General features: G+C 43.8%; 1 protein-coding gene across 1 annotated transcript; it reads left to right on the top strand.

The window, feature by feature from the left end:
- The first annotated feature begins 2,363 nt into the window (after window positions 1–2,363).
- Tmem35a (transmembrane protein 35A) lies at window positions 2,364–15,098 on the top strand. Its single transcript, XM_006986424.4, has 2 exons — window positions 2,364–2,728; window positions 13,400–15,098. The coding sequence occupies exons 1-2, from the start codon at window positions 2,609–2,611 to the stop codon at window positions 13,781–13,783; spliced, it is 504 nt and encodes a 167-aa protein (XP_006986486.1). The 5' UTR covers window positions 2,364–2,608; the 3' UTR covers window positions 13,784–15,098.
- The last annotated feature ends 2,861 nt before the right edge of the window (window positions 15,099–17,959 follow it).

The raw sequence follows: 17,959 nt of genomic DNA, 5'->3' as shown, positions 1-17,959 counted from the left end.
GTGGGCAGGAAGGAAGCTCCTTGAAGGGAATTTGTACTGATTCTGTAGTATTTACTTTTCCCCCTTTCTTTCTTTCTTTCTTTCTTTCTTTCTTTCTTTCTTTCTTTCTTTCTTTCTCTCTCTCTCTCTCTCTCTCTCTCTCTCTTTCTTTCTTTCTTTCTTTCTTTCTTTCTTCCTCCTCCTCCTTCTCCAAATAGTTTTTGTTTGTTTATTTTTGAGGCAGAGTCTTATAATATAGCCCAGACAGATCTGAAATTTACTCTGTAGCTTAGGATGACTTTGAAATCATAGCAATCCTCTTACCTCAGGTTTCTGAGTGAGTGTTGAGGTCAGAGACAGGAGCCACTCAGCCCAGCTTGGACTGGCTAGGTGGGAGGAGTATTAAGAATTGGTGACTAAGACGGAGAGAGGCCTCTGAGTCATAGTGAGGGTATAGACTTGTGGAGGCTAATCTTGGATGTCAACTTGACACACCTGGGAAGAGGGAACCTCGGGAAAAGCATTGCCTCAGTCAGAATGTCCTGTGGAGCGTTTTCTTGATTGCCAATTGATAGATGAGGACCCAGGCCACTGTGGGCAATGGCATCCCTGAGCAGGTGGCCCTGGGTTGTATAAAGAAGGTTGCTGAGCCAGCCAGGGGACCCAGCTAAGTGAGCAGCATTCCTCCAGGGGCTCTGCTTCAGTTCCTGGGTCAAGGCCCCTGCCTTAGCTCCTGCCCTGGCTTCCCTCAATGATAGGTCATAAAGTATAAGCTGAAATAAACCCTGTCCTCCCAAGTTGTTGTTTCATCACAGTGTTTAGCATAGCAACAGAAAGGAAACAACAAGATTCAAGATTTTCACCTCCCTGCTGGAGCAGAGCCACTGGAGTCCGGCTTATCTTTCTGGGGTGAGCTCCAATCAGACCTGCGGTGATCACCACCCTGCATGCCCTATTACCCTCTGCCCTAGCAAAGAGACACACCACCCTCTGACCACTGACCATTCTTGTGCAATCTAGAAGACTTTTCAGATCCTCAAGTGTCACCTCCCCATTCATTCTCAGTGTGGGGCAGCAGAGGAACAAATCTTTTTTTTTTTTAACAGTTTATTTTCATTTTGTATGCATTGATGTTTTGCCTGCATATATGTCTGTGTGAGGGTGTTGGATCCCCTGGAACTGGAGCTACAGACAGTTGTGAGCTGCCATGTGGGTGCTGGAACTAAACCCAGGTCCTCTGGAAGAGTAACCAGTGCTCTTAACCGCTGAGCTATCCCTTCAGCTCTGAGAAACAAATCTTATCAGAGGCTCTGATGCTCTCTTTACTCCCTCCTGGAGTAAACAAAGACTTCATATGTTTAACAAAACCAAATGAGCCTGGCCTCTAGATATGACTGTCTAGTCATTTGAATCCCATCCATAAATGGGAGTTCATACCTAGCTCACAGTGTTGCTGCATATAAATGTTTAGCGAATTAATACAAGAGCAGTTTCTTGACCCTACTAGACAGTCGATTAACATTGGTTTTCGTAGTAGAACATCAAAGGAGGAGAAAAGTCTTACCTAGCTGGGCTTATATCAGGAGAGGCTTTATGGAGGAGGCGACATTGATGCAAAGGTTGAAGAGTAAAGGCAATAACCTAATGACTAGTAAGGAGAAGGAAGAGGAGTGATCAAAAGCCTAAATGGTAGAAATGCTCTGGTAGGATGGGGCAGTGAGTGGGATAGCACCTGGCAGTGGGGCCCACTGAGACATAAATCTTTGAGAGATAGGATCAAAATGCAAAAAAATGGGGGGGATCATGTAGCATGCACTCTACAAACTGAGCTAGGTCTCCAGCCCCACGGGAAAGTTTTTAAATACTAACCATAACATGGTTTTTAAGCAAATAGAAGATAATGCCTTCTTCAGTTGCTGTCAATCCTGAGAACTTAATGGTTTTACAATTTTTCTCTTTTCGTTTTTGAGAGGATGACTTTTCAGAGGGGCTCTTGGTAAGAGTTCAGGGTGGCCTTGAACTACCTATGTAGCACAAGTTGGTCCAGAACTCACCATCCTCCCGCTCCAAGCCACTAAAATACTGGGATACCAGGCTTGAGCCACCAGGCGGGGCTTGCAGTTTCGTCCTTGAGTGTAAGCACTTTCAGACACCAATGACTTCACGAAGCCCGATGGTTTGATTGAAGGAAATGATGAGGTTTGAAATGGGGAGTGAATAACGGAAGGGTAGGTATGAGGGGATTAAAAGTGCACCTGGTAAAATAGCACAAAGGACATCTCTCTAAATTCCTCATTCCTGGTGCTGAACTCGAAGCATAAACTGCCTTCTTTGCACTTAGGAATTAGAAGTTGCCGTCTCAGCTAAGGGCTTCTTTGAACTTCTTCACGGTCCTTTACGCCAGGGAGGTGCAATCGTAGGGCATTAGGACCCAGCGATTGTTGTAGTGAGAGTGGTTGAATCTCGATCTCTCAATTTTTCTCTCCAGCTCCCTCCTCTCCCTTTGTCATTCTCTCTGCCTGCTGCCTCCGCAGCGTGCCTCTAGCTCTCCCTGTGCTAACTGCCTGCGCCTTGACAGCCCCGGCTGCGCAAAGCAGAAGGATTAGTTGGGACTTGCCTTGGAGACCCCATGGCATCCCCACGAACCGTAACTATCGTGGCCCTTTCAGTGGCCCTGGGACTCTTCTTTGTTTTCATGGGGACCATCAAGTTGACCCCCAGACTCAGCAAGGATGCCTACAATGAGATGGTAAGTGATGTATAGGAGCAATGAGGAGCGCACCCCTATGGGATTGTGACTACCTCTCCTCCTTTCTTTCTCCGCTCCGGTGCCTTTCTCTTAACCTCTCCTTCAGCCCCGGACCCTCCCTTCTCCCTAACAACTTTACAGCTCGGAAGGGACAGCTGGACAAGAGCGATTTCATTGTGGGCTGTGCTGGGAGCAACTGTTTTGGTGCCACTGCATGCCAGTTGGGGGAGGGGCTGCCCAGCGAGGACCCCCAATTTTAAGTCAAGCAGGGGACTGAGACCTGCGTAGCACCTGTCATCAACGAGCCCGTCCCTCTTCCCTGCACACACCCAAAGTCCCAGCCACAGCCAGTCTGCAAGTCTGAGTCTTTCCCTCTAAGCAAAGAGTTTAGCTGGCCAGAGTTTATATATTTTAGGGAGGAACAAAGGGGAAAGAGAAGAAAAGCTGGGGGTGGGGTGAGAAGACGGGTTCCTAAAGCTAGCACACATCCCGTGTGCAGAGCTGACAGTATTCCTTTAGGCGCCTGGGTACGAGCTGGATGTTGGAGACAAAGCAGTCTTGCCCCAAATAAAGGTCACTGAGCTGCTTCTGCTTCTGCCCCTTCCCCGGAGGGGAGAGCTGGATGTTTTGTTTTATTGTATTTGGTGTGAAGGCTAATCTACAAAATTGATCAAGTCTGTCCGGACTCTGCTGCAGAACCGTCTGTAATCCCCACCATGCCTCCTCCGGTGGCTGCCCTGAGCCAGGCCCTCCGCAGGTTTCCTCTCTGCAGAGTTGGAATGCCCGAAGGTGACTGGCCAAAACAGCTCTGCAAACTGGGGGCTGGGCCGCCTTTCCCAGTTAGGTGCGAGGAGGACTTACGTAGTGGAGTACTAGGAGACAGCAAGAGATGTTTCCAGCACTTTCGGTCTCTCACCTCCGCCCCTGTCACTTTGCCTATTCGATTCCCCGCCCCGGTTGGAGGGAACCTGCTTCTAGAAGCCTTGGCCAGAGCGCCAGTAATGGGAGTAAGCACATTACCAGGCTCTCAAGGTCAAGATGGAAATGAGCTTAGGGAAGAACAGAAGAAAGAGAGAAAAGAGGCAAGAAGGTCTCTCCTTTAGGGCTAAGGTGGGAAGGAATAGCCTCATACACTGAGAGGGATTAATTGCTCTCCTAGAGCTCACTGCAGAGCTTTCCAAGGCCCCTCAACATGAGCTGCAAATGGATGAAGTCTGGCAGATTGTAAATGTTCAGAAAATACTTGCACACAGCTCTGGCTTGAGCTTTTTGTTTCTTCCTTACCACGGGATTACTCTTGGGTGGGGGAAGGGGGCTTAGGTCTAGCCCCAGTGGCAAATCCTAATATGCTTCTCTCATCTCCCCTCCTCCCAGTGTGTTAGACCAGATGGAATTGAAAGCAGGTCAAAATAAGTAGCCAAGGCTGCCTGCATTGGGGAAGGGGGTAGGGTGAGGTGGCAGAAGCCACCAAAGGGCTTGAAGAGGTTGGAAGACAGGGAAGCAGTGGAGGGGGATGCTTTTATGCTTTTGTCTTGGCTGGACTAGTTTAGGGTTTGATTTTAAACGCACGAATGTGTTCTTGCTTTACTTTTCATATGTACGTTTATTTATACATTTCTGCGTGTGCACCAGAGGTATTTTAAGCTTTCCCTTTCTTTAGGGACATAGCTTTCTTCACTATGCTTCCTGTACTCTGAACCTGGCCCAGCTGCCTTAGAGGACCCCCAAGCTGCACCCTAAGAACAGTGTTAAGCTCTGCAGGCAATCCGGCTAAGATGGAGTCACCACCGGGAAGCTTCCTACCAGCTTGGCAGGAGCTCATGAGGAGTACTAGCCACAAATGGGTTTAGAGTGAGCTTCTTCCTAGGGAGTGGAGCTGTCTATTGCAGCCTAATGAAAGCCAGAGAAAACAGCCTGAAGATCTCCTGGCATATACAGAAAAATATTTAAATTGGTATACTCTGACAGAGCAGTAGGAAACAATTGTGTGTGTGTGTGTGTGTGTTTGTGTGTGTGTGTGTGTGTGTGTGTGTGTGTGTGTGTGTGTGTGTGTGTGTGTGCTCACTTCTGTGTTTCTGTACTATGGGGCTTTTGGAGGGGTGGAAATCTATCTCACTGGAAGGTGGATGTCGCAGTGGTCTGAAGCTTATAGAGGATTGTCAGACTGCTCTTCCCCAGGGTCTCCTCCTGCACTGAGTGTCAGGCTGTGTGACTGCTGATGGCTTTCTGACATAGGACCCGCTGCATAGTGCTCTGGCTTGTCCCAGCATTAATCTTGAGCCCATATGAAAGGGAGGTAGTTCTTGAACAGAATGTGCTCAGTATACATTTGTGGACAGCACTCAGCATGCTAAGGCAAAAAAACTTGGAAGTTCCGAAGTTCCAGGTTAGCCTGGGCTACATAGCAAGACACTGTCTCCAAAAGCATATATATATTCAAAATAATACGTATTCTCAAAAAAGAATATATTATATATACATATATATTTGTGGGATGGATGGGTGAATGAATGATTCAAATGAGTCACTGTAGCATTGCCTCATCACCATCCTTCAGTCTTTTCTGGTTTACTCTTGATTGTGCAGTTCAGGAACAATTGCTTGTTTCTGAGAGGGGGGTCACTAGTCCTTCAGAACACCAAGCTTGGGAAAGATGGAATGATTATTTCCCATTTTTCGGAGTGACTTCACTGCACTAGTGGGGTTCCTCATATATTGATTGCAGTGGTATTTCTCATAAGATTTCAAGGTGGTGATGGGTGGTGCTGGTGTAGTTATGTTATTTGTTTAGAACATCTCTGTGTGGTAGATTCATTTTCTTAGAGCTTTCTGTTTTACTAATGGATAATTGAAGCACACCGGGTTTAATGATTCATCCAAGATCATAGGGAACGCTGTTGTTAGAGAAGAGATTGGAAACCATGTGTATAAGGGATCATTGAATTTTTTTGGTTGATAAAACCTACAACTGACTCTTAAAAATACCCAACATTCATCTTCCTTCTTTGTATGAGTTCAATTTCCCAATCTATATTTTGGGAGGTTGTTTTATTTCTGAACCAATTTTTCAAAATTTAGACTTATACATTTCTCTTCTGTCTATTTTTATCTCTATTTTAAAGCCTTTATATGCTAGACATGTGGAGCACACTTTTAATCCCAGTATTTGAAAAGCAGAGGCAGGTGAATCTCTATAAATTTGAGGCCAGCCTGGGCTACATAGAGAGACCCTGTCTCAATAAGAAAATAATAAAAGCTATTATGTTATCTTAGATATCATTCCCTCTATGAAGAATAACTGAAGAAAGAGCTTTTAAAAAAAAAAGACTATGAACTTTTCTCCTGGCTCGACTGGAGAATACAGGGCTTGGATTCATTCAAGCCAGAGATAGAATTCTGGCACTCTTGGTTTCCTTATCTGTAACATGGGAGTAAGAATTCCTACCTCAAAAGGTTGTAAACCTTAGCTAAGACAGCATGTTTATAATGTCTGGGACAGTGCTTGCTACAGTAGGTGTTCAAGGAAACCTTTGGGTAGGTGATGCTGATAATTGACTCTATTTTATGCAGTGGTTTGCTAACTAATTTGAATGGTCATTTAAAGGGCTAGAATCGAGTGCATAGAAGAACAAAGTGTACTTTCCTGTGCTCTTGTGAACAGGCCTTTATGCAATCAGATAATATTGAAGAATCCACGTGCTGCAGTGTAATGCACAGTGTGAGTCTCCTACAGAATAAGCATATGCATCTCTGAATTGGTATGTGTTGTCTCATACCTCCCCCAGACTAAGGAAGTGTTATTATACAGTCTTCTATATCCCAAGTGAATCCTGCATGATCGGAGACGCCCTTGACTGAATGCCTCATTAGTTCACTTGAATTGAGAGACAGTGCTTACAGATGCTGCTAAGCAGTTTCCTGTGCAGGGACTGGGGGTATATGAATGGCTAACTTGCATGCAATTTGTACTCAGCTTTTTTTAGTGGTGGTTCTAGCCTGTGAGCACAGGAGACCACATATGTATTAGTAAGAAAACACCAAAATTCTGTCACAAAGAGGCCAAAGGATTTGGACCCTGGGGACCATGGGGTAAGTCTCCGATTCGTTGCATCCTCTCACAGAAACGATTTGTTGATTCTGTTAATTTGGTTATCTGTAGTTAGTTAAATGTTCCCCTGTTTGTGTAACCCTAATAAGACATTCCCAATATGTTTGTGCAGTTTATTTAATGTCCATAGGCAATCTTTTATGCTTCCAATCAGTGCCATTAATTGCTTTCCAACTAGGTAATAGGGTAGTAATTCACCGATCCTTAGACTTCTTGGAAGTGTTGCAGTATATCTATTCCCTTAGAGAGAAAATAGACCCTGAGATGTGACATGGCTTGCTTAGTTCCCACAGCTAGTCACACAAGCTGAACGATACACATTACATCAAAGCTGTGTCAGGAATCTTGTAGACTCTCAGTTTGGCCAACATCTGACTTTGCTTCAGAGTGGTTTTGACTTAACAGTAGAGGACAGATTCGCCTGCTCTAAGAAGCAATGCAGACAGGATTCCCTTTGCTTAATGGGACCAGGTTTGTTCGAGTCCTCTTTAGGTAAGTATAAATGACAATGGAAAGTGGAAAGCACTGAGAAGGTGCTTATCATTCATATGAGTAGTTGGCAATTTAACGTGATGAGCTTTTTATTACATTCAAATAATGCTCCATGATTCACAGGTGGCTTTTTTTTCCTACGAAAATTCCTGACAGTCATACGTGAGTCAGCAAATTTTGCAGCACTTGTGTAGGTTTTTGTGGTCTAAGATAGTAACTAGGCTGAGACTCTCAGGCAAAATATATTTTTGTAAGCGCACTCTTTCACTCTCATATAATTCTCCCCGTAAATTTTATTGGAGTATAACATACAGATGACACATAATTGTACAGTTCCAGAAAATTTCAGAATATCCCCATGTAAGTAGGTACCCACTAGAAGAAGATGACTAGTGCTCCATCACATCCTAGGCCCTTTTCTGTCACTGCCCTTCCAAGGGTGACTTCACTCTCCTGAGTTCTAACAGTGTGTGTGTGTGTGTGTGTGTGTGTGTGTGTGTGTGTGTGTGACTCTCACTGGAAGCTATGGTACTGTAAATTTTCGATTACATTTCCAAAACAATCATCTAATTTATAAAAGGGGAAACTGAGGCAATAAGATACCTGTAATTTTATCCAAGCAACAAAACAAATACAGGTCCGAGGAAACTGCTGCATGATTGTCTTTGAAGAGATTTGAAACATTTGACTCAACACTTCTGTTTCCCACTGCTTGGCCTCTTCAGGAAACTATGGTTTCAGGGTCTGCTTCATTTGAATGGAAAAATAAAAGCAGATATAAAAAAGTGAATTGTGGGCTGGAGAGGTGGCTCAGAAGTTAAGAGCACTGGCTGCTCTTCCAAAGGTTCAATTCCCAGCAACAACATGGTGGCTCAGAACCATCTGTAATGAGATCTGGTGCCCTCTTCTGGCCGGCAGGGATGCATGCAGGCAGAACACTGTATACATAATACATAAATAAATCTTTTTTTTTTTTTAAGTGAATTGTGACAGCTTTTTGGGAAAGTGAGTCAGTCACTTTTTTTTTTTTTTTTGGTTTTTCGAGACAGGGTTTCTCTGTGTAGCTTTGCGCCTTTCCTGGAACTCACTTGGTAGTCCAGGCCAGCCTTGAACTCACAGAGATCCGCCTGGCTCTGCCTCCCGAGTGCTGGGATTAAAGGCGTGCGCCACCACCGCCCGGCGAGTCAGTCACTTTTTACCATCAGTACCACTAATGCCTTTAGGGATCTCATTACTACAGATTCATGACACGGGACACTTCTGTTGTTAGGAGTGAGGTGGCCTGCCCCAAACATTAAGAAAGGGGCTGGCAATGGTAGGAGTCTTTTGATGTCTCTCTTCTACTCTGCAGCAGAAAGAACACTAGGCTCCCTATAATGTCACTACCATCACATTTCTAATGACCTGTACAGTTTCCATTTGGAGTCATGGATAATAGGTCCCATGTGTGTCTGCTCAGCGTAGGACTAAAGATGTGATGAAATGCCTTACCCAGTTTTCTCCTGCCAAAGAAGAGGAAAGAAAGAAGCAACAAGGGTTCAATGGTGGAACATTTATCTAGCTTCGTGTGTGAGGCCCTGGGTTTGATTCCCAATGCTGAAAATAAGGTTTCTTCTGGGAGTGGTTACAGGGACAGGAGGATGGCTGCTTCGAGATTCCACAACACCGTTGATAAGAATCTATTCTTGAATGTTAAGTGATTCATGCTGGAGGGGTGACATTTGGAGAAGCTACTCAGAGCATATCTGGAAGTTCTGGAACCTGAAGGGACTGTAGAATCTCCAAGAAACTTATCTTCTCCTCTCTGTGCATCCTCCAGAAGCTCACACTTGAGGATTTAGGAATTCTTCCTTGAAAACCATAGTGTTAATTAAGAGCGGTCCTTTTGAAAATGAACGCGGTGGGCTTTGTGATTCACTGTAGTAATCTTAGCACTTGGGAGGTACCAGCATGAGGAACAGGAATTCAAAGGCATCCTCAGCTACTTATTGAGGCTAGCCTAGGTTACAAGAGACCCTGGAGAGAGAGAGAGAGAGAGAGAGAGAGAGAGAGAGAGAGAGAGAGAGAGAGAGAGAGAGAGAGAGAGAGAGAGAAGGACCAGGAGTACAAGACCACCCTTAGCTACATATTGAGGCCAACCTGGGCTACATGAAACTGTCTTGAAAAGAAATGGAGAGAAAATGGTCCTCATAAACGTTAAAGAAGCCCTTGAATCTATCACCAGGATAAAGAGGTGGAGGTGGGGGTGGAGGCAAGTGGTGTGCATGCAGGTTAACCATGGAGGAAAGGGGCAGACTTCTCAGCAACATCTTTAACTCTGAGCTGAGTTCTGCTCCATGTGGCTCTGGCTTCCTTGGACCTAGAATTTACTGTACCTGGAAAATCTCTCTTTCAATTTCACTTCAAAAATTCCTTGCTCTAATCTAAGGTGAGAAGAGGGAGGAAGAACTATGACTAACATTTTTTCACATGCTCAGGAGCAGGGTAGGGACAAGAGTGGAGTGATACCCAAATCCTTGGATGCTCAAGTCTCACTTAAAATGATCTAGTATTTACATTATTTATGTACATATTCCCATCTATAGATTATTTATAATACCTAGCAAATGAATGCTAAGTAAGGAATAGTGAAAAAGGTCTAATTTTTCTTCATTCTACAGTTGTACAAAGTGAGACCTGACCTTACTAGTCCTTCATTTGGTGCCTTTGAAAACTGTGTGTGTGTGTGTGTGTGTGTGCTGTTGTTGTTGTTGTTGTACGTATTTGGGATTGAACTACTACCAAGCAACTGATCTCATGACTGTAGGTGCCTATGGAGGTCGGAGGCCTTGAATCTTCTGGAGCTGTAGTCACAGGTGGTTGTGAGCCACCCCACATGGATGCTGGGGATTGAACTTGGGTTTTCTGGAAGAGCAGTATATGCTCTTAACTGCTGAGCCTTTTCTCCATCCCCGAGAAGTCTCATTTTTTTAATGCACAAATTTACATGGTCCATTTTTTAAATTTTTTATTAAGGAATTTTTTTTTTCATTTTACATACCAATCACAGATCTCCCTCTCTTCTCTCCTCCTGGGCAGAAGTCTCCTCTTACAGTATGGAGGTTTTTTGTTTTTGGGTTTTTTTTGTTTGTTTGTTTTTGTTTTGTTTTGTTTTGTTTCTGAGACAGGGTTTCTCTGTGTAGCTTTGTGCCTTTCCTGGATCTTGCTCTGTACACCAGGCTGGCCTTGAACTCACAGAGATCTGCATGGCTCTGCCTCCCCAGTGCTGGGATTAAAGGCGTGGGCCACCACCGCCCGGCTACAGTATGGAGTTTTATTGAGCAATAAAGGAGAATGGAATTATTTGCTGGAAAATGGATGCAACTGGAAATCATATTAAGTGAAATCAGATACATAAAGACAAATTCACCTATTTTCTCTCTTATTTGTGGGTTCTAGAATTCTTTTTCCTTTCTCTATTTTTTTTTTTAGACAGGATTTCACGTATCACAGTCTGCCTTCCAACTCAGTTTGTAGCTGAGGATGACCTTGACCTTTAGATCCTCCTGCCTCTTCTTCCCAAGCTAGGATTAATAGGTATGTGCCAACATGCCCAATTCATTCAGCCTCCTGCATACTAGGCTAGCACTCTACCAACCGAGCTGCATCTTCAGTCTTTGAACTGTTTTTATATTTTTTTACTTGTTTTACTTGTTTGGGGTTTTTGAGTGTGTGTGTGTGTGTGTGTGTGTGTGTGTGTGTGTGTGTGTGTGTATGTGTGTGTGTGTTATTGCTAGTTTAAGCATCTCACTCAATCTCCTTGTTTGCAAGTATACCTGTTGAAATACATCCTCATGGTTTCTAAAAAGACATCCCTTAAAATCAGATTATGTTGCTTTCACTGTCTTATAGGACAAAGTGCAAAGCTTCATAGCACAATTAAGTTTTCCACCATGCAGTCCATATGTTTTTCCTCTATTTCATTATTTCCCCTCCCTTCCCTGCTCCAGTCCACACCAAAGTGAGGTAGTGTTCACAACACATTTATCTGTTCTATACTTTAGGGCCTTTTTAACCCCATTCATTTTCCTCCATTTGCCAAGCCCCTGCTGTTCTTGTAAACACCAGCTTTTCTTTTCAGATTTCACTCTCACTATCACCAGCTGAGGAGATTTGGTGTGTCTCCACTATAACCATCACATTATTTTATGACTATACCCATTACATTATTTTATAAGACACTCAACACTTTAACACACTTACACATTTCAGTGTCTATTCTTTCCCTTTTAAACTTCAAGCTTCAAGAAGGTAAGGCCTCATAGAATCAACTAAGCAGGGCTCACAGGTGCTCACGGAGACTGGAGTAACAGGGAGCCTGTATGGGTTTGAGCTAGGTCCTCTGCATATTACCTTATGATCGTGTAGCTTGGTGTTCTTGTGGGACTCCTAACAATGGGAGTGGGGGAATCTCTCTGACTCTTTTGCCTGCTCTTGGGACCCTTTTCCTTCTACTGGGTTGCCTAGTCCAGTCTTGATATGAGGGTTTGTGCCTAGTCTTATTGTAACTTAATATGCCATGTTTGGTTGATATCCCTAGGAGGGCTGCCCTTTTCTGAAGGGAAAAGAGGAGGAGTGGATCTGGGAAAGAGGGGAGGCGAGGCATGGGGAGGGACTGGGAGGAGAGGAGGGAGGCAAAACTGTGGTTGGGATGCAAAACATGAGAAGAATTAATTAATTAATTAAAACGAAGATAAGGCTTTCTTTGTGAAAGATTTATATTTGCATTCAGAATACAGTGCCTAGCATATGGAAAGAATAAATATTGAGTCAGTGAATGGACCTGGGATTTGTTTGTTCTTTGGGACAGGGGTCTCATTTGTATCAGTCTGACCTCTATGTAGCTGAGGATGACTTTCAACTTCTCATTCTCTTGCTTTCACCACTGGAGTGCTGGGCCTACAGGCAAGTGCCAACATGCCTGATTCATGCAGTCTGGGCCTCATGCCTGCTAGGCAACAACTCTGTCAACGGTAGCCCCAGTATATTTTTAATTTGATCAGCATTTTTGGTAGAGTCTAAAATGTAGACTTTAGCTCTGCTTTTTAAAAACCTACCATACATTCCAATGAAGGAAGTCCAAATTTGTGAGGCTTTCCCATGCATGGTCTTGCATTTGGGTTTGGCCAAAGCAAGTACTAGAAAGTGTGGATACGGGTGGCATGGACCAGTTTTATGGGTTTGATGAATTTCTTCTAGTTTCTTAGTGATATACAGACAGCAACTTTTAAAAGTACTAGGAGACCAGATTTGCTGCATTATTACTCTTGATGCCTGTCTGAGTCCATTCAGATTGTCATAACAAAATGTTACACATTGGCAATTTGTGAACAACATGTTTATTTTTTTACAGTTCAGGAAGCTAAATCCAAGGTCAAAGTGCTAGCAGGTTTGGGTCAGCTGAGGGCCTTCTTTGTGGTTTAATGGCTCCATCTAATTGTTTTATGTGTATGAGTGTTTTTCTTCTGTATGTGTGTCTGTGCACCACATTTGTGCAGCGCTACAGAAGATACAGGTCCCCATGGAAGTGGAGTTAGAAAAGGTTATGGGCCACCATGTAGGTGCTGGGAATCCAACCCCGGTCCCCTGCAAGAGTACCCAGTGCTCTTTTAGTTGTTGTGGTTGTTTGGAGCCAGGGTCTCTAAACTATGCAGTTCTGGTTGTCCTGGAACTCAATATATGGACCAGGCTGGCCTTGAACTCAGAGATCAGCCTGCCTTTGCCCCCATCAAGTGCTGAGACTAAAGGTATGTGCCACCATGCCTAACACAGCCAGTGCTCTTAACTGCTGAGCCATCTCTCCAGCCCCACACTTTTTACATTTTTAATCACAGAGATCCCAAACAGATTGTCTCCTCTTTTCTTACCCTACTCACAAGGTTTTATTTAAGGGACAGGGTGAAAAATGGAATACTTTCAGTTGGTGTGAAAAGGTGATGGTAGGGAGGAGAAGACCCTTGCTGCTGTTTTCTTCATTCTGATGTTAAAATTGTGGTTAACGCATTGGTTTCCTTATGATATCTCCACTCTAGAAACGTGCTTACAAGAGCTATGTCCGAGCCCTTCCTCTGCTGAAGAAAATGGGCATCAATTCCATTCTCCTTCGAAAAAGTATTGGCGCTCTTGAAGTGGCCTGTGGCATCGTCATGACCCTGGTTCCCGGACGTCCCAAAGATGTGGCCAACTTCTTCCTGCTCCTGCTGGTGTTGGCTGTGCTTTTCTTCCACCAGCTGGTCGGTGATCCTCTCAAACGTTATGCGCATGCTCTGGTGTTCGGGATCCTGCTTACCTGCCGCCTGTTGATTGCCCGCAAGCCTGAAGACCGGTCTTCTGAGAAGAAGGCCTTGCCTGAGAGTGCAGAGGAGCAACCCTCCTTATATGAGAAGGCCCCGCAGGGCAAAGTGAAGGTGTCATAAGAAATTGAAAGTGCAAAATTAGGACCTTCTAGGCAGTTGTCTCTTTGACACCCAAGAAGATATCAGTGTGTGTTTTTCATTTGATTTATTTATCTTGGGGGAAAAGAGAAAAATACAAACTGCAAGTTAGTTGGCTTGTGTACATCTATACCCTAAAATGACCTCCCCATATTGACATTCGTGCACCACCTTTAATCACTCTGGAGCAATGCTCACATCTTGCTGCATGTTCATGTATATGGCTACTATTGAGGTGTATTCGTGAGGTGGACTCCAGCAAGCATGTGACTGTGAGATTATGTGTGGGGGAATGTATTTAACTGCCATGTGTGTGAGTACACACACATGTGTAGGGGAGGCTCTGATCTTGAACTAATCCTGCACAGGTATCCTTCCCTTTATAAATTGATGCCAGCAAAGGTAGAATAAAGGAACCCTCCTGTCAAGAGAATCCTATTCTGGTAGAAAACAAAGAACCTATTTCCAGGTGGGGTGGAAGTCCCTTTCTGCGTTAAGCTGTAAACAACTTACCATTTTATGAGAAGAGTTTCTTCAATTTAATCAGCCTCTAGTTCAACTTTCAAGTTTGAAACACTCAACATCAAGTTCAGTTCAAACAAGGGACAGATGCAGCCACTAGTCTGGTTCTTCAAGTGATGCAGTAGGAGGTTTCTCCTTGCCTTGTCTGAGCCCAGCCTACTGAGCTCTGGCTAGCAGTTGGAAATTTAATTAACAAGCTTTTCCTAGCCACAGTCAAAATTGGTTTTAAGACCAAAGCTGCCTCACTTTCACTATTCTCAGTAGCCAACCAGGATCTGACAGCTTTCCCACAGTTTCCACTGAGGGACCAGTCACTGGTCCTGTTACAAGTTCGAATCTCCAGCCCTAGCGGTTTTCTGAAACCTGAAATTGAATAGAGAAGCTATAGCCAGTGTTTATCTATCAGATGAGTCCTCTACTCGTATTGATTTGTCACTGAACTTTGCTAATGTTAACAAAGTCCAAAATACACCCAGAAATGTCTATTTTACACCTCTTCAGCATTCCGGTGGGTGGAGTTTGACTAGGGGAAGGACGTTTGACATGGGTTAGTTGGATTGAGCAGTATGGAAATTAGCTTTCGTAGTTACATACTGCTGTTTCTCTTTGTTAAATGTGCTTTGGTTTTAATATTGTGCCAGGGATGGGAAAGGGGGCGGGGGTTGTGTGTGGGGAGAGTACTTACTGTATTTTCTTCAGTGTCATTGTTCTTGGTAATTGATAACTGTCTTCTTTCGCTCATTCTTTCAAAATAAAGGTTTTTGAAATTTGGAGGACATAGTGTGGATTATGGACTGAAAATCTGGAAAGAAAAGTTCCTATATCAAGGGACTTAGGCTCTTCAGTCTGTGTGAATTTCTTGAGTTTGTTGGTGGTGGTATTTGTTTGTTTTAAGGCGAGGTCTCACTGTGTAGCCTGAACTGGCCTCACAGTAGAGATTCTCTTTCTTTAGTTCACAAATACTGGGCAGCCAGGCCTGTGTCACCCACTATACCCAGCCCAGGAACCTGCTCTCTCTCTCCCCGTCTCTGAAACAAGGTCTTACTATGTAACCCTGGCTGGCCTGGAACTCAGAAAGATCCATCTGCTTCTTCCTTCAGAGTGCTGGATTAAAGGTATGTGCCACCACACCTATCTCCAGGCTCTTAAACAAACAAACAAACAAGCAAACAAACACAAGTTTAGATGAAGAAGGAGAGAAGAAGGGTATAGTAGTCTCAGTATAAAAATGAGGCTGCTAACTTGCTCATCCTTTTAAGTTCCTTCATGCTTTTTTTGATGTTACTATGTAAGAGCAAAAGCCTTAGAGTCTTAGGATAAAGCCTTAGCGTGGTGATATTTTATTTGTGCTAAGACCATTTAGAAATACACCTTAGCATCCCAATATCGTATCCAGGATTAGGAAGGTCTTTATTGAGTGAGTCAAAGGAAAAGATGAAAAATTATTTCAGAAAAAAACCACGGGCAGTGGTGGCACATGCCTTTAATCCCAGCACTTGGGAGGCAGAGGCAGGGGGATCTCTGTGAGTTCGAGACCAGCCTGGTCTCCAAAGTGAGTTAATTCCAGGAAAGGCGCAAAGCTACACAGAGAATCCTTGTCTCAAAAAAAAAAAAAAAAAAAAAAAAAAAAGAAAAAGAAAAAGAAAAAAAACCAAAGGTTCATTAAATAAATACGAAGCAGTGTCTTTTACTACAAGTTGCACTGCCACAAATTTGCCATGTTAAGTAAGTTATTTCATCACTTAGGGTACCATTTCATGGAGGAAAAGGAGGGCGAAGTCTTCAATCCTGTCCAGTTTACACTTCTTTGAGTGTATGAAATCATTAAAAGCATGACAAATGGCTCAATACAAATTTCAATTTTGCTAAAGAGCAGTTATCAGAAAAAATGGACAGCCTCAATTTTTATGCATGTGTAAATGAGTTTGTCAAACTACTCTGAAAACCATGTTAGATGTGGTAGTCGTTTCTGCTGTAGTCTATCTCAGATACTTCAACTTCATCCTCAATTATTTATGCTTGCCTGAGATGGCAAATTTTTCCTGTATAATTTCGCATAAAGTTCATAATAATCTTATGGCCTCAAGTCGCTGACAGGCATTACATTTATACATTTCTTCTTTTATTCCTAGTTTTTTTCCCTTTCCGTTTTTCTTTTCTTTCTTTTTTGGCTTTTCAAGATAGGGTTTCTCCGTGTAGCTTTGTGCCTTTCACTGTAGCCCAGGCTGGCCTCGAACTCATAGAGATCTGCCTGCCTTCTGCCTCCTGAGGGCTGGGACTAAAGGCATGAGCCACCACCGCCCAGTTTCCTTTTGTTCTTTTAACATTTTTTAATTGATTCTTTGGGAATTTTATATCATGCACTCTGATCCCACTCATTTCCCAGTCCTTCCATATGTGCCCCTCATCCCTGTAGCATCCCCCAATGAAAATGTAAAAAATATTAATTAAAAACAAAACAAACAAAAAACCCCCACTTTGCTCCTCCATCTTTCGTACCTTTCCAACACCTCTTCATTTCATCTTAATGGCATTGGGAGCTGCAGTGTATCACGCAGTATACACCCTTTTCTCCAATCAACTTTACTTGCAAATGTTCATTGCAATGAATTTTTGGTCTGGTTCAAGGCCTCTGGTTTCTGGTACGCCATCAATACAGGACCCTCACCGAAACTCCTCTTGGATATTCTGCCGATGCTCTGAGTCATGGCAATCCTGCAGACATGGTTCTACGGAGCCCAGTCCTTCATGAACTACGGCTGGTCATAAATGGGTTAGATGTCTATCTTAAATACTTCAACTTAATCCTTGATTATTTATGCCTTCCTGAGATAGCAAATTTTTCCTGTATAATTTTGCATAAAGTTTGTAACAATCTTATGGCCTCAGATTGCTGAGAGGCATTACATTTACACATTTCCTCTTTTACTCCTAATTTTTTCTCTCTCTTTTCTTTCTTTTTTGTTTGTTTATTTGTTTTTGGTTTTTCAAGACAGGGTTTCTCTGTGTAGTTTTGATGCCTGTCCTGGATCTCGCTCTGTAGACCAGGCTGGCCTCGAACTCACAGACATCCACCTGCCTCTGGCTCCTGAGTGCTGGGATTAAAGGCGTGGGCCGCTGCCACCACCACCCGACGGTTCTTAGTAAATTTAAGTTACTTGTATCCATCGTCTGTCAAAAGGGGGCAGATCTCTTGGTTTCCTCTTACCGTTCATTCCTTCCCCTCCAGCCCCCGCCCTCCCGCAAACTCGGGAAAGCGACAGACCCTTTAAGTCACAGCATGGGGGGAAAAGCCGCCTTTATTGTCAAGTTTTCAGTTTCACTTTTTTCTGCAGATTCAAAGCCCTGGCATTTGGGAGCAATGTGGGCAAAATGAATACCACACTTAACCACTTTAAATTCAACACCCAGCCACTTAGCACTGTTTCACTCAGAATGACTGATGCAAACCTTCTCAGAACACGGAGAAAGCAGCCAATCAATCAACTGACTTCAAAAGCAACTGCCGGCTGGGGCGCGCCCCAGGCCTCCGTGGGCGGGGCCAGCCGCTTGCGTCATCGAGCCGCGTCATTTGCCGCTCGCGCGCGCGCCACCTCCCGCCTTAGAGCTGCACTCAAACCAATTAGTTTTCGCTCC

The sequence above is a fragment of the Peromyscus maniculatus genome, chromosome X (assembly GCF_049852395.1).
Source record: "Peromyscus maniculatus bairdii isolate BWxNUB_F1_BW_parent chromosome X, HU_Pman_BW_mat_3.1, whole genome shotgun sequence".
Lineage (NCBI taxonomy): Eukaryota > Metazoa > Chordata > Mammalia > Rodentia > Cricetidae > Peromyscus > Peromyscus maniculatus.
The sequence above is the reverse complement of the archived record's forward strand: the minus strand, read 5'-3'. Positions and strand labels throughout refer to the sequence as shown.